Raw genomic sequence first — 19,182 nt, forward strand, 5'->3', positions numbered from 1 at the left:
ATTGAAGTGATTTAAACTTAATTCTCCTTTTCTTGTGGAAACTGAGATAATTCACATCACTGTTGAATAGGGGTTGCACCAATTAGTCGACTAGTCGATTCTTTTCTCTGCACTGACTTTTTTCTGGGCCAGTTTTTTCTAACCCTAGTCCCAATCAGATGACAAAACAGATTTTTCCAAGGAAATGAAAGAAGGTGGACTAGGTGAGTTCGTCAGAAAGCTCAAATTGTATAAAAATTTAAATAATTTAACAAAGACAAACTGTAAATTACAGCATAGGCTACCGCAATAGTGGCGTTGCGCGGTGGTTACTGCGGCGCCCCGCATGCAGAGACTTTAGCCTGCGGTAGTCTGGAGTCCGACTCCCGTCCTCCATTCGCTGGGCCCAGGCCTCTCTCTGCTCTCTCTGCCCCCTTACAGTCAAATTGCTGTGAAATAAACTAGTGCTGAAAAAATCCTTAGACTACCAGAGTAACGTGCGACAACGCGTCATGATGTCAGGCTTTTTTATCCCTCAACTACCCCCAACTGATCAGCGTCACCCTGCGTATTGAAGCTTTTAACCTGGCAGCTTTACGCTCTTATAAGGATATGGTTTGACTACATCTGGAAACTAAGTCCAAGCTTCCTCCTGAGGATGTGATGGAGGCGATCTCTATCAGACCCTCATGTCTGCATGTCGGTTCAGAGACCCGAACCGACTCTGAGTCAGCAGAGCCTCCTGCTGCGCATCGGGCGGAGGAGCAGCAGGAGGCTTCGTTGAATTCAACTGTAACCAAACGGGATCCGTTCATAATAAGTTTGGTTTGTGATGTTCCAAAAGAACCACTGTGGTCAGTGTGATCATTTGACTCCTATACGAGTAGCTATCATCAGCATCAGCCGGTGTTTGGAAAAAAAAAAAAGTTAGTCCCGACTTTGTGCAACGAACTTTTCTCTGCTGCTCACGAAGAATGATGTGTTTATTGCTCTTTTAATTCTGCATAATAGACTTGGTAAAAACGGGAAAAGGGGAGGGGGCGGGTCAATATTTGCCGTGAAAATAGCTGATAAAGCCTCCAAGTAGTTGTGAAGGGTTTTTGCGCTTACGTCACTATGACATCACCGCAACTAGTCGACATCGACTCGACTATTATCATGACGTAGTCGACCATAAAAAATATGTAGTCATTCAACCCCTACTGTTGAATCATCAATGTTAAGCATATTTGACCCACCTCACCAGCTGGTGGTAACGCACAGCAAATAGCTGTTTGCCAACCACTAAAGAGCTCAAGAAGATGAAGAAGACGAAGAAGAAGAAGAGAAAGAAGAAGACGACTTCACATCAACCTGTTTAAATCCGACACTGAGCTGATACAGTAATGACGTAGTGAGGACGTGCAGCTTCTCGGCCTGCAATGGATGCCTGCCGGTAAAAAAAAGGCCCTAGCTGTTCATCTAGCTCGTAAAGCTTGCTGCGATCCAAAGCTGTTCTTCGTTAGCAGAAAGTGCAGGAAATGGAGGAAGAGGTTAACGTAAACACTCAAACGTCCCCAGATCGTGCGCATGGCTCACGAAAGTGTTCCTCACCGTAGCACAAACACACCAAATCGATATTGAGTTGGAAAACATTAATCGCAACGCACCGATGAATCGATATTTCTTCCCAACCTTAATCGTAGAAGCAGCCAAGAGGCCCATGGTTGCTCTGGAGGAGCTGCGGAGATGCAAACCTCTGAAGGAGAACCTGTTGATGGATTAGTCAGTTGCATCACTCCACAAATCGGTCCTTGAAGAAAGAGTTACGTTAAAATCCAAGACACTGTTGGAGAAAACTTATCAGAAGTCTTGTTTACAGTTATATGACTAGACCTCGTCTGCTACAATAAAATATGACGGTGGTAGCATCGTGCTGTAGGATTGCTTTTCTTCAGCAGGAACAGGGAATCTGCTCAGTGTTTTTTGGGGAGATGAATACAAGGCGATCCAATAAACCTGTTACTTAAAAGCCTAACCTCCAACCAGAGAGGCAATGAAATGATTTAGATCACATAGCAATGAAGTCATTGAGGCCACCTAAACTCTGAAAAGTCCACTAATGATTAAAGCAGACAGGTGTTCTGCAGCTCACCTCGTTCGGTAGTCAGGCCCACCCCGTTGGTCAGAACTGAGAGGCTGGGGTTGTTGAGGAGGGTGGAACTGGCCAGGTCCACTTTGGAGGCCTGCAGCCGGAACTTCTCCAGCTCCTGGGACAGCAGGCCGAACTGCTCACTCTGACTGCGACATTTCTCCTCCAGCTCTCGTACCTTCGACTGCACGCAACACAGAGACATTTAGGAGACGCTGCAGTAAAAATGACAACCGGCCACATCCACGTCTCAGCATGTTTGGTTGCCATTTAGTTGCTTCTTAACAGCAAACTTCAATATATTTTATGATGCAACAGACCAACACAACGCAATGCATAATTGTAAAATAAAAGGAAAATGGTACATAGCTCGATTCGTTTTGTTGTACAAATAAAACTCTAAAACGTGTGGAGTGAATTGTACTCAGCCTAGGATTAATGAGTTGGAAAAAAAAATCTATTTGCAATTACAGCAGCAGGTATTTTCAATACTAGCTTTACACATCTAGAGACTGAATTGTTTCCAAAACTGTTCAGTCAGATTAAATTGAAACAAACTCAATCATTTCAAATGGCATGATTTAGTTCTTCTCGTGTCTTGCTTTCTGGATGACAAAAAACTTTTGTTTCCATTTTATTTGTTGTTTTCAGGGTTTTTTCTGCTTATTTCAATAGTTAAAATGTCTTCAAGTTCAAGTTTTAAATGTTCATTAAAACTTAAAGTTTATTGATTAACTTGCATTATTATGCCGCTAACATCATATTACTTGAAAACAGTCTCAAAACAACAATAATAGAAATAGTTTCTAACTTCTTCCTTCTCCTTTTCGAGCACGTTAAGATTATTGTAGTACAAAAACGTGTCTGTCGCATCTCTTCTTCGCATGTGTGATTTTATATGTCTATCATGTTTGAAATAAATTAAATAAATAAACTTCTGGGACGATTTATCCTCTTGCAAAATTTGTTTTTGTGACAGGCCTAAGCAAACTCAATGAAACCTCAGGAGTTTTGGTGACTAGACAAATAACTTAAAAAAAAAACACTCTAAGTCACAAACACACATGACAAACATTTTAAGGATCACTGGGGAAAAAAGGAGAGGTAAATAAGAGGAATGGGACAGTTATGATAGAAAACATTTATAAGGGAATCTTTGAGAGAGCACAAAGCGAGACATGCTGCTTCTGTCTCACACCCACTTCACCGAACAGCGAGGTTTGCTATAGCTTTGCAAGGAGGGTTTGGGGGGGGTAGGGAGGGGTTTCACACAGCTCGGCTCCAGTTTCTATATGTGGCTGATTTCACTTCCGGCTGTGGTGGGAGTTTTTAAGCGGGCTTGGTCTGACAAAAGCTGCAGGCTGAAACTGTCTGAACAACATTTCCTGTTAGCTCTCACCTACACATATCAGTGGTTACCTGAAGCCTGGGCACAAATCATCTTTTAACCCCCGAAGCGAAAACGATGACAAACAACAATCTGTTTTGTTGTCCGCATGTAGCAAAGATGAACAGACGCGATAAATGCGGTAAAATGTTCTGGGAAACTGTGTCACAGATCTGTTTCTGACCTCAGGTGATTGGCCTGATTTGAACAAGAGTTTTAGTAACTCGACACTGTTGAACACAAAAGGCGGTGGGACTGTGTGCATTATTGTGAGGGGGTTAAACAGAAAGCAGCTGAGGCGTGTTTCCTCAACTCGGTGAGCGACATGGGAGGTTAGGGTTGGCGAATCATTGGTCTGAGGAGGTCAGGAAGTACCTGCATGCAGTCCAGCGTGTTCTGATTAGCAGAAGACAAAAGGAAGCAAAGGACAAGCAGAGGTTTACAAACACAAAACACATGCTTGAGATAAAAATAAAAGGGGATTCTGGAAGGAACAAAATATATTTTAGTCAGGTAGAAAAAGCAGAAGTTTGAATCCATGTTGTTGGAAGCCAGAATCACTAGAATGTCTCTTGGCCCTCAGCAGCCGACATCGAATGAACGCGTCCGAGATCGGTAATCTCTCCAAAACACGTTTTTAAGCAGACTGGGAACGGCCGCGTTTTGAGTTGGTGACAAAGCCTATGCTCTCTGCAGGGGACAGAGACTTTCTCCTGTGATTGTCTTGGGTTTAAAAAAAAAAAGAGAGAGAGAGAGAGAAAGTGAGAGGAGCCGAGAAGGAAGGAAGGAAGGAAGCGAGGAGCAAATATACTCTACCAGCTCTCTCTGGAACACGAGCTGAGTCAAGTCCTAAAATAAAAACACACACTTTCTTTAAGGAACAAACTCACAAAGCAAAATGAGCAGCTCTGATGACAAACGTGCATGTTGCTCAAATTCGGACGACGATGACCTTTTGCCTTTCAGTGAGTCACGTCGCGATACGAGGACTCGAGAATTTTTCCTTTTTTAATTCGAAATTAGCAGCCAATCAGACGGGGTTTCTAGCTGCCTAATGGCTGGTTTGAGTTATTTTTACACAAAGTGTACTGCGGCGAAGCTCACAGAGAGTAAGAAAGACACAAAGCGACAGAGAAGCCATCTGTTCAATTCAAACACAATGGAGTATTCAAGAGGAGATCTCTTGTAAAACTGGGGGCTCAGCTCCTTTGCGTCATTTCACTGCCTTTGTTATTTTCATTTTTATAAATACCTGACTTCTCATAAGCACCTCAGGGGTTTGCAGTGGTAACAGAAGTGCTGCATGGTGTAAAATAAATGTGCTTATTTGGTGACAGAGTGTGTGCAGGAATCACAAGGGCGTTAAACTCACCTCCAGCATCTGAACCACTCCTTCATGTTCCCTCTTGGCAAATAACTGAGCCTAATAAGTAAAAAGATGTTAAAGTTGGGTGTTAATACGTAAAAGAAAAAAATAATTCACAGCACAGTAGACTATGTTGATTAAAAGGTTTTTTTATACGCCCTAAGGTTGCCTCCTGCTGGACAAAACACCCAATTTTCTTATAAAACAATGTTTATCCAGAGGAACTTTTGTGGAAAACGCAGCGTTCGTGTTTCCTACCCGCTGTAACCTTTTGATCTCATCCTGTTTGAACTTAAGGATAGCCAGTGCCTGCTCATGTTCCAATTCCAGCTGCTGCCTTCGCTCGGCGACCTCTCGCATGTGCTTTATGGGGGGGGAAAAAACAGCAACAATAATAAACAAATCCACTTCAAACATTTTAATTGTCTTGGTTAAGATTCAAACTGAAATCACACGACACTGCAAAAACACAAAATCTTACCGAGTATTTTTGGTCTAGTCTCTAAAGCAAATGTCTTACTCCACTTGAAATAAGAACGCCAACTTACAAGTAACTTTATCAGCAAGTTATAGGAGCTTGTTTTAAGTCAATAATTATTTAATAGCGATTTTAAAAAAGTACTAGTTCCATTGGAAAATTGTTCCACTTATAAAAAGACATTTTCCTCATGTTATAAGCGAAATAATTTGCCAATGGAACCAGTACTTTTAAAATTAATGTTAAGGCATTATTTACCTTAAATAAGCTCCTAAATCTTGCTAAAAAAAGAACTTTAAAGTTAGTTTTGCCTTATTTCAAATGTATTAAGACTAGACCTACAATACTTGTTAAGACTTTGTGTTTTTGCAGTGAAGCTGTATGCAGTGGGATACCTTTAGGACCTGCTCTAGGTTCTCCAGTTTGGCACGGAGTCTCTGGTTCTCTTCGAGAACTGAATTGTGTTGAGCAGTCACTTCAGAGAGATCTTCCCTCAGCTCCTCATTCTCAGCCCGAGCCTAAGAGACAGCAATGCCACATTAATTGACTGGTTCCCAGTGGATTCACTGCTGCATCAACCCGGCTGGGACGGAACCGGTTGAACACTGACCTGGTCGAGCAGCTGCGCCTTCCTCCTGAGGAGTTCTGCCTCCTCCTTTAGTTGCTCATTTTTGCCTCGCTCATCCTCAAGCTGGCTCTCCTGTTGGACACACAAGCCCAGTCTTCAGACTCGCCTCGTCTTTAGAACATAACGCTGTCATGGGGGGTGTGGTTGAGGTGGTGAGATTGAACACTGAGACCCAGGTATCAGTGTTGTAGTACTCGAGATCGGTCTTGATCTCGAGACCATTTTTTGATGGTCTCTGTCTCGGACTCGACCGCATTTGGTCTCGGTCTTGTCTCGGTCTCGGGCGCTGAGGACTCGGCATTTTATTTCAAGACCAGTCAAGACCGCAACTGTGAAAATATCACTAAACATACAGCATGAGCATACTGTCCAGTTTATTTGTTAACATCTTTGTTTTCAGTGGATGCAAAACGCACCGATTAAAATCCAACCAATAATGTGTTTCTGTTCCCCCTCCCCTCCCCACCTTTCACTCGCACGCGGCGCTCTGAGACATGCGCAGTGGTTTTCTCTCAGCGGCAGAAGATGTCTGTCTAATCGTCAGTAATATAATAGCGCTGCATAAATCATAAGAAATCCGATGGCCACAGCTAACTCAGCAGCGCTTCGCTTTCACAGACGGTGGGAACAACGTCTAACTTTTTTCGTCACTTAGAAAAGTAGCTCAAAGAAGGTAAGCTACGTTAACGTGATGTTAGCAAAGCTAGCTGTACAGAGACACGTTATTTGTGATGAAAAAAGTTGTCACTCACTGCACTGAATTACTGTGCGGAGATGTTGACTGACTTGTCGCATATATGGGACAACGCTGTGACCAAAAGTCTGCAATATAGTGATGCGACATTCAGGAACAGTATGATTCATCTGCTCGTCTCTTTACTTATTAGATAGGACTGGAGTCCTGAGAGCCGTTCTATGAGATTACCATACGCTAACAGAATAGCAAACATGCAGTGAGTACCATGCCTGTGGATGCGCATTAAGAAGTCTGACAGTCAGAGGAGTTGTCAGTTTACCATACGCAACAAGTTATGACGAAAATAAGTCATTAAATTGTTTTCAATGATAACTATATAGATATACATGTGTTGTCATGGTTTCAAAGTGTATTTAAAGCAGGTCTGGCTGCAGCTGCAGTCAACTACAACACACGCTGGTGTAAAACTCATTAACCTACTTAACTGCTAAGTCAGGATGCCATACAAACTCTTAATAAAGCATATGATGATCTACATCATGATTCTCTGTTGCTAATTAAATAAAATTATATGGTAATGACGTGTCTGACAGAGTTTGTGCTAAGGGTATGACGATCTGACAGCGTATGCTGACCTGACAGAACAGAGCAACATGGACAAACACCCAGGGTGTTATCTATTTAGGGATGGCACGAGACCACTGCAGATCGTAGCACAGAGATGGAAGCATAGCAGAACCAAGAGTTTGTACTGCTTTTAATATTGGTTAAATTTATTAAGTATTTAATATCTAGGTGTTTTTATGGAAATATGGATCTTTCAGATCAATTTGAGAAGTAATTTTGATCATATTTCACATTTTATCGTATTATGTAGCATGGGACGCTGGTCTTGGTCTTGACTTGGTCTCGGACCCTAAAAGTCTTGGTCTCGGGTTAGGTGGTCTTGACCACAACACTGCCAGGTATGATGATGATGATGATGATGATGATTTATTTTAGAAGATGCTCACAAAAGTCCAGTCAGGCAGCACGGCAGAACAATTAGCAACAGCTAATACCTTTACAACTGACATAAAAGACTAAGACAGAAAACAAGCTACTTAGGACCTTCGCAGTACTACTGAGGAGAACAGACTAACCAGCGACATCCAACGTTAGACATACGTTTGACGAGGACCCGACAAGAGACAGAGACAACAGGTGGACTTAAATACACACGGGGTAATCAAGGGAACGAGACACACCTGGGAACAATCAAGGGCTGATAGGACAACACAGAGACTCAGGGAAACAGGACTAAACACAGAAAATCCCCAAATAACTAAACAGAAAAACAAGGATCATGACAAAAGCAGCAGGAGAACCAAAGGATGTTTTCTTACTAAATCCAGACATCTCTTCTGTCGCTTCTTTACTTCATGCTCGAGATTTTCACATTCTTTTCTCTTCCTGCTCAGCTCCCGTTCCTGGACCAAAAATGGTGAGAGTTACTGATGATCGGTGCAAAATAATCTCTGAAAGGTGCAATATAAATAAAATAAATGTAACATGACATATAATATAAATAAAATATATTTTATTTATAAATATATTTTATAAATATATTTATAAAATATATAAATATATTTTATAAATATATGTTTGTTCTTTGCAAACATTGTTTGCAAAGAACAAACAATGTTCTTTGCATCTTGTCACTTTAGAACCAGAAACATTATGTTACACATACAGTGGCTTATATGTGTGAAGTGAAAGGAACTTAATAGTTTTATTTATTTATTTGTTTAGAAATTAAAATCTTAAAAGTGCGGCATGCATTTGTATCCAGTCTCCCCTGAACCAATACACTGTAGAACCATCTTTCTCTTATAGCAGCAACTTGTTGAGACTTAAATTTGTGACAATTTTCCTTTGCAGAGCTCCAGGCAGAGTGCAAAAGCATTAATTTTAAAATTTTACTGCACATTAAAGATTAAGATTTAGGCATGGATTTGATTGGGCCACCCTGAAACTAGATGTGGGCATTATCATTTATAATTTGTCATGATTTTTTTTTAATCATGGCAAGAATTTCTAATTTATTGTTGTCTTGATAAAATGCAGTTATTGATGTTAAGTAATAAAAAAAAAACTAACAAAAGAACATAGTTTTACTATTTTCTCTATTTTCTCTGTTTGCCCATTGACAGATATCAGTAAACAAAAAAAATAAAAAAAGATTTTGTGATGTAAATCACACTTATTTCCATAAATGGTGTTCTACAGGTTCCCCTTTCAACTGGGAATATTTTTCAAGAACAGTATTTATGTTTGTGACGTTATGAATACTGTGATATAGAGTCAGAGCCATCCAGTTACCTAAAAAACAAATTAATAGTTCTTTTTATTGTTCTAATTTTTATCGTTAGCACAATAGCATCGCAAGACAATGCGATGCTATTGTGCTCCCTCTGACAGGTTTTCTTTTATCATTCAGTTCCTTTATTCTTCCGTCGACTGAGCAGCTTCCCTCTCTCCCTGCTTAAGAAAAGCAACATGACAAACTTTCAGATTTTTTCATTTTATAAAATAAATCTGTCAGTTCACTTTAAACGATGCAACGTCTGTCGGTCTGTCGCACACGATCTAAATAAAACAGATTAAATAGTGACAACATGAGAAAACAGATGAGAGATATGAATACTTTTGCAATGCACGTTCATGCTGTCATAATTTTATGCAAGACAGAATACGTTGACTTTACTTTCCATGTTGACCTCTGATACAACACTGCAGAGGCATTACAAAGCTTACCATCCTCTAATTATTCTAAATGCAGCTTACATGCAGGAGAAGCAGAGCAGAAATCAGCTTATTTCAGCACGGCCGCAGGGTCTGAATGAAGCATTACCTATCGACTGCATAGGGGGGAAAGCCACAGAGCACACTGGCTAATTGCTGACCACAAGCAGCTGACTGGAAGAGATACTGTACTGTCACCGGCGATGACACGGCAAGACAATAAAGATAATTAAAACACAATCTGTGGTCCGATTTGGTTGATTGTGTGCGTCAGTCAGAGCACTGAGGACAAGAATGATGTGTACTGAGTCAGGATGTCCTGTTGTATGTAGAGCAGCTATCCTTAAAGCACGCGCCATAGTTTTCTGCTCTTCCTTTAACTAGGCCAACAGCTATCCGTTAGGTCGCCTGTGTTTACATGGTTTCCGCGAGTTTCAAGTTTAAGACTTTTTAAGACGTTTTAAAGACCGTTGCGAATGAAATTTAAGACCTGCATCACGACGGAAATGTGTAAAGGAAAATCATATGTTTTGCTCTCTACAGACTTAAAACAGACACAGAATGCATCTACCACTGTATGGCTGGCAACTATGCTAGCTAGCAAGGGTATATTAGCTGCAGCCTCAATCATCTTGAGTCACAGAATACAATTAAGATGTCTGCGTATCACTCAAACTTTTGACCGACAGAACAGTCCTGTGGGAAAAATTTAAAATCAACTCCAACTTAATTTTTATTATTATTATTATTAATTTAAGACATTTTAAGGCCTTAATATTAGATACAGGAAGTGAAGACTTTTAAAGGATGCCCAGACACAGCAAATGTTTCAGAGCAGCGGCCTGATGTTCAGCTGTAGCTGGCAATCAGAGCTGCTCAAATTTGTATCTTTTTTTCCAGTCAGAACACAGCAAAACCAGACACTAAAAGGTTCTGCTGACAATACTCTTCAGTGCAGATGCTGTCACTGAGTGAAGACTGGTCAAAGTTAGCTACTTTCAGTATAGAAGTTGGAAGCTGAGGAAGCCGTTTAGAACTGTATTTTGTACAGTATACGTGCTATTCAAAGAGAGAGCGTTACTTTGAGGAATCAATAGGAAGGCTGAGCGGAGTAAAGTAAAGATGGATATTTTTATTTATTTGAGCTTCCGGCCTTAACAGCGGAAAAAAACAGATTTTAAAATCTAATCTCATGCTCTGGTAAAGATTTATACTACCAATTAGTATAATAAAATATACTAAAGTCAGTTTAAAATGTCAATCCAGTAATCATTTTGTTTTTGCTTAAAACAATGAAAATAATACAAAATAGCAAAACCTTTCACAGAGACTGTGTGCATGCAAATTCACTCACCACAAAGGGCAAAGAAAAGATTTTGAAAAGTCTGAGCGATTTTGGTATTAAAAACTAAAGCATGAGGTCAGAGGGAGTGTCTGGTGGCACAGACGTCTGTGATTTTGATTACTGTATCACTTAACAGGAAGCTGTTTAAAAGCACCAGTTCAATACCTGGAAACTAAGAACACGTTTGTTATAATAAATGTAACCATTCATCTGCAAACAGATCAACAAATAGCATGTGTGTTTGGTTTAAAAAAAAGAGCAGATCAAGGTTTGTGACATATGTTTGTGGAATGTTGAATTTAAAGGGATAATCTTGTAATCCCTTCATTTTCTTTCGAATTCAAACAAATACAAATAGCAAACACTTCATCCTATGGCAGTACATCTTTCCCAATCAGTCTTTTTACACATTTCATTTAAGAATTAAAGTGAGTGTGTCTGTTAAAAAAAATCCCTTAAAGCAGTGGTTTCCAAACATTTTCTGCGCCCCCCCCCCCATGGATTACAAATGGCTGTCTGGTTGAAACGACGCGTGACAGGGGGGATCAACTTTTTTGGGGGGTAAAATGAATGTACGTAGCTGAAAATAGACACCAACATCAGTAGCCTACAAGGTGCTTGTTAAGCTTAAGGTTCTGTATTGATGTTAGCTAGTCATCTTTTAGCTAACATTACCTGCATCCAACAGCTTTACTCAACTCAGTCGGTTAGTTTGGAGGGGAAACTGTGAAAAGTTCTTTGTGTTTTGCTGGTTTGCTGCCGTGATTCTAACACAAACCTACGTAGCTCTGCACAGCAGCAGCAGGTCTCCTTCACAGGTGGAAACCCAGCGTGAGCGTCGTAGCGCTCATGTTGCGTTTAAAGGCGGCTCGGAAAAACAGGTTACAACATGTTAACAACGGATTAAACAGTTTTAACTGCTGATAAAAGTGACAGAGGACACAGATATGGGAAGTGTGGAAGCCTCTATTGTATCAAATTGACATAGGAATAACAGAGAGTTGGCCATTCTAAGGTAAAAACCCAGCGCATACAGTGTTCATGTTTCTTTTTTTTTCATCCAGACGGCTTCCCGCGCCCCCCCTTGGGGGCGCGCCCCACAGTTTGAGAACCTCTGCCTTAAAGAATGCTGGAAATTAGCATTGGTAAACAAAACGCTGATTAGTGCACTTCTACAGCCGTTGTGACTGCACATGATATTTAAACAGCCTAAGCCAGACGTGCCCAAAAATTACAAAAAATATATATATATATATATATATATTTTTACACACACAACAAGCAAAAGAAGTCTGCTTTCTGTAGAAAAGGGATCTTGAACAACATCTTGTTTTATTTAAAACATAAAAAGGCTCTTTCAGATTCTGCCCAGCTAGATTTATCTTGTGTGTCTTTTCAGCAACAAGAACAGAATACGGCTCACCGTTCTCGAATGGCCGTACTCAAATCTGTTTTGTAATAAAAGTCACTGGATGATTGTGTTTGTATTTACCATGACATTGAAAGCAAAAACATGGTTGATAAAAGATGAATAATTAATCTAACATCCTCAAGGCTTTTCAGGTTACAATGTAAAACCACAACATCAAGACAGAACAAATTTAAATGTTCTGTCTTAAATTTAATACCTACATACCTGTGGTAGGTATTATTTATCATAGTCATAAAATCATATCTTTAGAGTGCAATATGGATAGAAGATAGAAAACTACTTTAATTTGTAAGTTGTAAAAACAGATACTATGAAATGACACACACTTTGTACAAAGTGTCTCTTCATAAAACTCACTGCTTCATCACTGAAAAGGTCAGGTACAAGATGACTAAATGTGCAAAGATAGAAAATGATGAGGGAACCGAAGACCAGCAACACGGATCAGATGGAAAGAAAAATAACTGTCCACTCAGAGTGGCAAGAGGAAAAGCTGTTGACAAAAAATAGTAATAATAATAGGGTGACAAACGTGTGAATGAAGGTGCTCTGGTCAGATGACACAAACATCTAATCGAATCTTTCTCCCACTATGTACGGTGAAAATCACCGCACTAAATGCTGAATACATCATCCCATGACGAAGCAAGGTAGTGGCAGCGTTATTCTGCTGGGATTTTTTTTTCTTAAGTAGGAAGAAGGAAGCTGTTCAGAGTTCAGAAGATGGATAGAACTGAATACAAGATTTCCCCTTCCAGCAGGAGAACTGCTAACAGCTGCAGTGAAATGATTTTTATCTGACCACATTCATGTGTTAGAGTGGCCTAGCTTAAGTCCAAACCTAAATCACATTGAGAATTTGTTTCAGGACTTCAAAATCTGTCTGAACCTAAAATGCTTTGTTAAAAAAAATGTCATTCTCTAGATGTAAGGGAAATGCCCTACAAGCTTTATTTATTAAATGCAGCAACAACTGGTTCTGCAAGGTATGGGTTGTTCTATAATTTATTGACAAAAAATGTTGAGAAGAACGTATCATCTTCCTCCCAGCTCACAATTACATACTACTATCACAATAAATCCAAATAAAACGCATAAAAGTTTGTTGTATCAACATAGTTGAGTCGCTAAACTTCTATCTGCTGCTGCGATAACTTAAGCATTTAACCATGTCGAGGAAGTCGTTAAATTTGTGCTTTGCTCAGTTTATCGCCTGCTAACCGATTTGTGACAAAGGTTATGTAAAACAAGCACGGCTAAATTAAAATTGGAAGTAGAGCATAGATGAGACTTCTGAAACACGCTCTTTAATCCTGGTCTCAGTAGCATATTCACATTCCCAAAGCACTTCTGCTGCAGTATGTAACTTTTACAAAAATATGTTTTTTACATATCTGTTAAAACCATGTCATGACGGCACAGTATGAGACAGACGATATGCGAAAAGATCGAGCTCCTCCACCTTCTCCCAGTGTTGCAATCTAATCAAAATGCACCGTTGTTAAAAACAGCCAATCAGAGCCAGGAGGAAGGTCTTGGCACTGTCAATTACCCTGGTGTAAATGCTGCTGAATGTGCTAACGGTTGGAAACAATTTAGGAAACCAATTATACGCTAGTTATCGGTGGCCCTGCTAACTAGCCTTAGCATTTGTGGCAGGCTTGGTTGTAATGTACTACCTGAAGCGTAGCGGAGATCAAGCAAGAGGATGGCGTGTACACGAGAGTGATTGACCACGCTAAGACCCTACGCCTTGCTGTGATTGGTTGTTTCTGGTCAGGAGTGGTGTATTAGTTGAAATGACAGCAAATCCATATATGGAAGGCAGAGGAGCTCGATTTTTTTCCACAGATTATCTTGTATTATACCGTCATGACACAGTGATCATTTTAATAAATACGTAAAAACATATTTTTTGTTAAAATAACATACTGTAGCTTTAAACTTGCACAGGAAAAGCACAAAATCTAAATGACCAAAATGGTATTAGTCAGCTGCAATACATCTCCACCTTTATTTAGAAAGTGGTTTTGATGAGAACAAAACCAAAACAATCTTACCAGAAACTGTAGTCGCTGCTCCTCTGTGGGTTCCTCCTGCTGGGAGGAGGTCGGGCTAAGGCCCGGTGGGGGTGTCACTTGCAGCCACGACTCCCCCGCCTCTGCCGGAGTCTTCTCACACCTGGATGGAGCTTCATCTAAGGCCACACACGGGGGCTCTCCTAAAACCTAGCAACAAAAAACAGCAGCAAATGCATGGTCACTTGATGTAGCGACAAGACCGAGCAGTGAAACCCAACTCTGTAAGAGGGGCTTGGGGGTGGGATTAGATCTGAACCTGCTTCCAAGTGGTCCAACTACAATCAAAGAATAATCCAGGGGAATCCCCTGAGCCTCCAACATGACTGAGACACATTGGCAGTAAGACTGTCCTCATTAATTAGCCAAAGTGAATGACTGGCATGTTTCACTGAGGATGTTTTAGCCGGATTTGTTGCTTAAAAAAAAGAAGAAAGCCCTGATATGATTCCGCAGGTGAAGGAAACGTTTGCACTGGTCAAGGATTGGGAATCAGCATCTAATTTTAGAACAAACTGACTAATACTCTGAGTAAAACTGTGCTAGTGCAGCCAAGGCCGTGACCCAATAACAGGATCTAAGATGCTCTGCCACGTGCAGAAAGAGAGGCCTATTCATTTCTTCACTCTTATTTTACACAGATGGTCGTCCAGTGTGCAGGGAACCGTTTCACATGAAGCTGATAAGTGATTTTGACTTTTCAGAACCTAATCGGTGATCTGTCCATGCAGTTAGGGAGGGTATCTCAGGTTTATCTTTTGGATAGAAGACCAGATGGTTTAATGGCGAAAGGCTGCAGTAAATCCACCGGCGCCTGAACACGAGAATGAACAGCTACGCTCGCTAATTTTTCCCTTCCTTGCTTCGGTGATCGTTGCAGATTGACAACGCGATTCCTGTCGCGGACGACGGCGCGGCAGAGATCACCGTATCCTGGCAAATTTCCCATCTTGAATTTGGTCAGACATACTTACCCCAGTCAATCCTCCAGGGATTCCTAATAAGCTTGTAGCACTTCATACTGTACACACTAATTAGGCAAGTTTAAGTTGGTGCAATTAGATGCTGTGCTCTTGCTTGTGTTTTCGGTGTAAGATTACCGCAACATTTTGATTCTCAATAAAAAGCACATTTTTGCCAACTTTTTTTAATTTATTTTTTTCCACACATTGAACTGCTATTTTAAGGTAAAATAAGTCTGGAATAGGCATGGGTTGGTTACCAGTACTCAAGCATAGTAAGGTTTTAAAAACTACAAAACCCTCTGATGTTCTTTTCATGAGATGGCAGAGAAAATGATAGAGTGATGGGATTTTCTCTGGTTGCATGGAGGCACACTTTGGAGAAGTTGTTAAAGTTACACAGAGTCTCCATGGAGGCACGGGTTTTCTCTGGGTACTCCAGCTTCCTCCCACTGTCCAAAAACACCACTTTTTTTTTAATTGATCGAAATTTCCCTTATTTATGAGCGTGTGTGTTTTTGTTGGTTTTTTTTGTCTATTTGTGTTACCCTGTGAAGGACAGACACAACCCCCCATCCTGTGCACTGCTGGTGAGCTGGCTGAAAAGAAAACGGCAGACTTTTTCCATACTTAAATGAAGTCAGCTGTATTTCTAGTATTATAAAAAAAGAAAAGAAAGACTGATCATCATGACAGAAAAATTAAATAAGCACCACGTCACTCTTACTAAGTCAGTTCTCTTTGTAGTACATTTGTGACTTTTCTCTTTTAATAAAAAAAAAAAAATGACCATAAAAGAAATTAGGTTGTGTCATATAGTGTTGTTAAAGTGTTTCCTTAAGTAAAACTGTGGTACTTTCCCCTCAAGGTTAAGATACGGTGAGAATCTCACGCTGACCCATTCCTGTTCTGCTGTGTTGGACGTTTCCAAGCAACACCGTTTATAAATATATCACGTTCTGTAATCCTCCCATTGCTCCCTGCAAAAAGAGCAACTGTTTTTCTGAAATGATAGGTTCGAAGCGGATATAATCAGTGTTCGGCCGCCATGAGATATAAACCCAACATGATTTAGGTGAATAACCTCAGAGAGCCGAATATTACGTAAGCTCTTGTTTATACAGTGTTGAGGGGGGGAAAAAGAGGAACAAAGCTTCTGTCATGAATGTACATTATGTAGGCACACTAACTTCACTAAGATTTTGTGTAGATATAGCTGACAGTTTTCAAAATTACAGGACCTGTGATTCCAGGAATATTCTTTACTGATGCATGCAGCACGATGTCAGTGTTGGGTTTGTTTAACATGATTATTTTTTAATTATTTTTAATCTAAATCTCACTCTGAAGTAAAACATTTGAAATGATCCTTCAGATTCACTTGGACCAGAACAAAGGCATTTACAAATGGTTTCAAAAACAAGCGTCTGGAATGTATTTTGAGAAAATAATTTAAGAAAGAAGAGGCAAGTCCTATGTTAGCATTATTCACATATCATATCACAAACATATCATTCATATGTTTACGTTTGAATTAAATGTCATGCATGATAATGTTACCATTTTGGTCATTTTTACCATTTATCCATTTACATAGGAAATATGTTTCACAGTAGAGAATTCCCTTTTTTAATTTTTTTATATTTTTTTAGAGATGCACTCAATTATTTGACGATTTGAAACTGGCAAATTTGATAGCTTAAGCTATTTTTGAAATATGCACAGAGATTTTTCTGTTTCATTAATGTTGGCAGAGATTGTCACAAATAATTATGTCTTAACTTTAAGATGAACTCAGAAACCATAACTTAAAACTGCTTTATAGCGGATGTTTTCCTGCACAAGCAGCAGGGAATCAAATCCACTTGGAATGCAAATATTTAATCACTGCTTATAGATGGAAAGCCAGAAAGAATATTTAAATGCTTCATTTTATCATTAAACAAAAAATGGGCTTAAAAAAGGAACAGGCTTAAACTCGTACTGACAGGTCAAATTTTTATAAAAATAGGACATTCCTCAGGATTTTCATGCTTTTTACATGCCTTTCTGTTACTGTGGGATTTTTACAGATTTTGACCGATGCAACAATAAAACTGGATAAGAGTTATGTTTGCCTTCCAAGCTAAGCTGTGATTATTTTTCTATTATTCTAGACAAGAGTAAAAAATAATTTAAAGATTGTGCTTACAATTATTACAACCCCGATGAGTGAATCTTCTTTAAGCAGCTTGAAACTTGTCCACAGAATTTATGTGTTGTAAATGGTGAAACATTTCTACATGGAGCCATTTTTACTTCTGGGTTCTTGGGGAAAAACGTCGGAAGTGATCCCAGAACCAGAGAAGCACTGATCCGATCTTTCTTGGTGGGTTCTAATTTCTAGTTTTCCTTCAGGCCAAGTCTGATTTTGAACGCATCCCCAGTTATGCATTAACATAGCATATGTTACTATGCATCTGACTTGCTGATCGTCATTCAGAGGCGATAAAGTGAAACTTTTGCGATTCCAGCATCTGGATTGTTGACCAGTGCACAAAGTATTCTGTAATAAAACTATATTTAAGATGACCTCGGGTCGCTCGCCAATAAAAATGCCACTTAATGGTAAAGAAATGATGAGTCTCCATTGTAATGTAGACCAAAGCAGGTCCCTCTAAGCATGGTGGAGGTTTGGGTTACGTTTGCCCACTCAGTCACATCGTCGCTCCACGGATTCTGCAGAATCTAGTACAACCTGGGCCCATGCGTACTAAAGCAGGGCCAGATCCCATTCAGCAAGCCCTGAATGCCATAAGCACATTGGTGTAATCCCCCACAGACTACTGAAACGGGTAACTGGATCACTTCTTTTAAAAGCACCTTAATGGATTGGCCTGGCCGTTGATTTTCTTTTTAATGCGGAGCATATCGATGTCCACCTATCAAACGCTCTGTCGCGACGTCCCGGGTTCGTTCTGTCTAAATTCTGCATCTGGAGGCTCCGAATTAAGACAGTTACAAAACCCCGGTACCTGCCGGGCTGCCCTTCACTAGGCCTCATGCTTTCTGATTTGGAAGAAACTGTCATTTAGGGAAAAAATGGTAAGTGTTTTTTTTTTTTTTTTTTGCACAGATTTGCACAGTCGTTTACAGAAACAAGTAGTATATTTCAATAAAAACCTGCTAAAATGCAGGCTGAAGAAATACTCAGACCTGTACAAATGTGTTAGAAATAATATTAAGGACAGAGCTAATTTAAGCCTAAATCTAACATCTCACACCTTAAACCCACTTTTGCACAAACCTTTTTCGTAATGATGCTATTTAGCTTTTTTCCCTCCCTTACTTTTAGTCCTGCACGGTTTCGCATTCACACCAAATGGACCCAGTTGGAGTTAGCCAAACAGAACCAGAATAAAACAGCTGATAACTACACAGAAAGTGATGAGGACTCAAGAGAAGAAAAAAAAAACAAACCTACCCCTTCAGTGTGATCTGTGGCAATGTCAAGGTTTCCCTTGGCCTGCTAGTTATCCAGAGCAGGGCGAGATGGAAAAGTCTTTAGTGCGGCTGCAGTCTTACCTTCCATCCAAAACCCTCTCACCGCTGCTACAGCAACAGAGAGCGGATTACTGGACTGTACCATTCTGTTGTTGGAGGGGATTAGAGTTCACACAACATGGCCCCTTTCTGGGTGTGCGCGTGGCATTGGGAGTGCATGTGTGCGTCCCGCAGATGAGAGATTACCACAATCGGCATTCTCACTCGAGCTTCGCAGGCAGAGTATTTATTTCATGGGCAGAGGAGAAATTTGCAATAACATTATCTGTAAATCAAATGAATGTCTTTAATGTTATGTAAAGTGATTTACATCCAAAGGGGAGGCTCCGCCTTCAAAACATGTCCCTCAAAAGGACAGAACTGGAAATTAGC

The 19,182-nt window shown here is 40.1% G+C and overlaps 1 protein-coding gene across 1 annotated transcript in view; it reads right to left on the reverse strand.

Moving 5' to 3' along the window:
• Positions 1-19,182, reverse strand: part of tspoap1 (TSPO associated protein 1) — a 66,926-nt gene that overhangs the window by 24,713 nt on the left and 23,031 nt on the right. Inside the window, exons 7-14 of the mRNA XM_088012276.1 lie at positions 14,288-14,455; positions 8,052-8,135; positions 5,952-6,041; positions 5,737-5,859; positions 5,122-5,226; positions 4,870-4,920; positions 4,314-4,346; positions 2,114-2,294 (exon numbers count right to left, since the gene is read on the reverse strand). Of these exons, the coding sequence (XP_087868402.1) occupies positions 2,114-2,294; positions 4,314-4,346; positions 4,870-4,920; positions 5,122-5,226; positions 5,737-5,859; positions 5,952-6,041; positions 8,052-8,135; positions 14,288-14,455 (835 nt within the window). The remainder of the gene's footprint in view (positions 1-2,113; positions 2,295-4,313; positions 4,347-4,869; positions 4,921-5,121; positions 5,227-5,736; positions 5,860-5,951; positions 6,042-8,051; positions 8,136-14,287; positions 14,456-19,182) is intronic.

Source organism: Poecilia mexicana, unplaced genomic scaffold (genome assembly GCF_051168715.1).
Source record: "Poecilia mexicana isolate PSO_F unplaced genomic scaffold, ASM5116871v1 scaffold_14, whole genome shotgun sequence".
In the NCBI taxonomy this organism is placed as follows: Eukaryota; Metazoa; Chordata; class Actinopteri; order Cyprinodontiformes; family Poeciliidae; genus Poecilia; species Poecilia mexicana.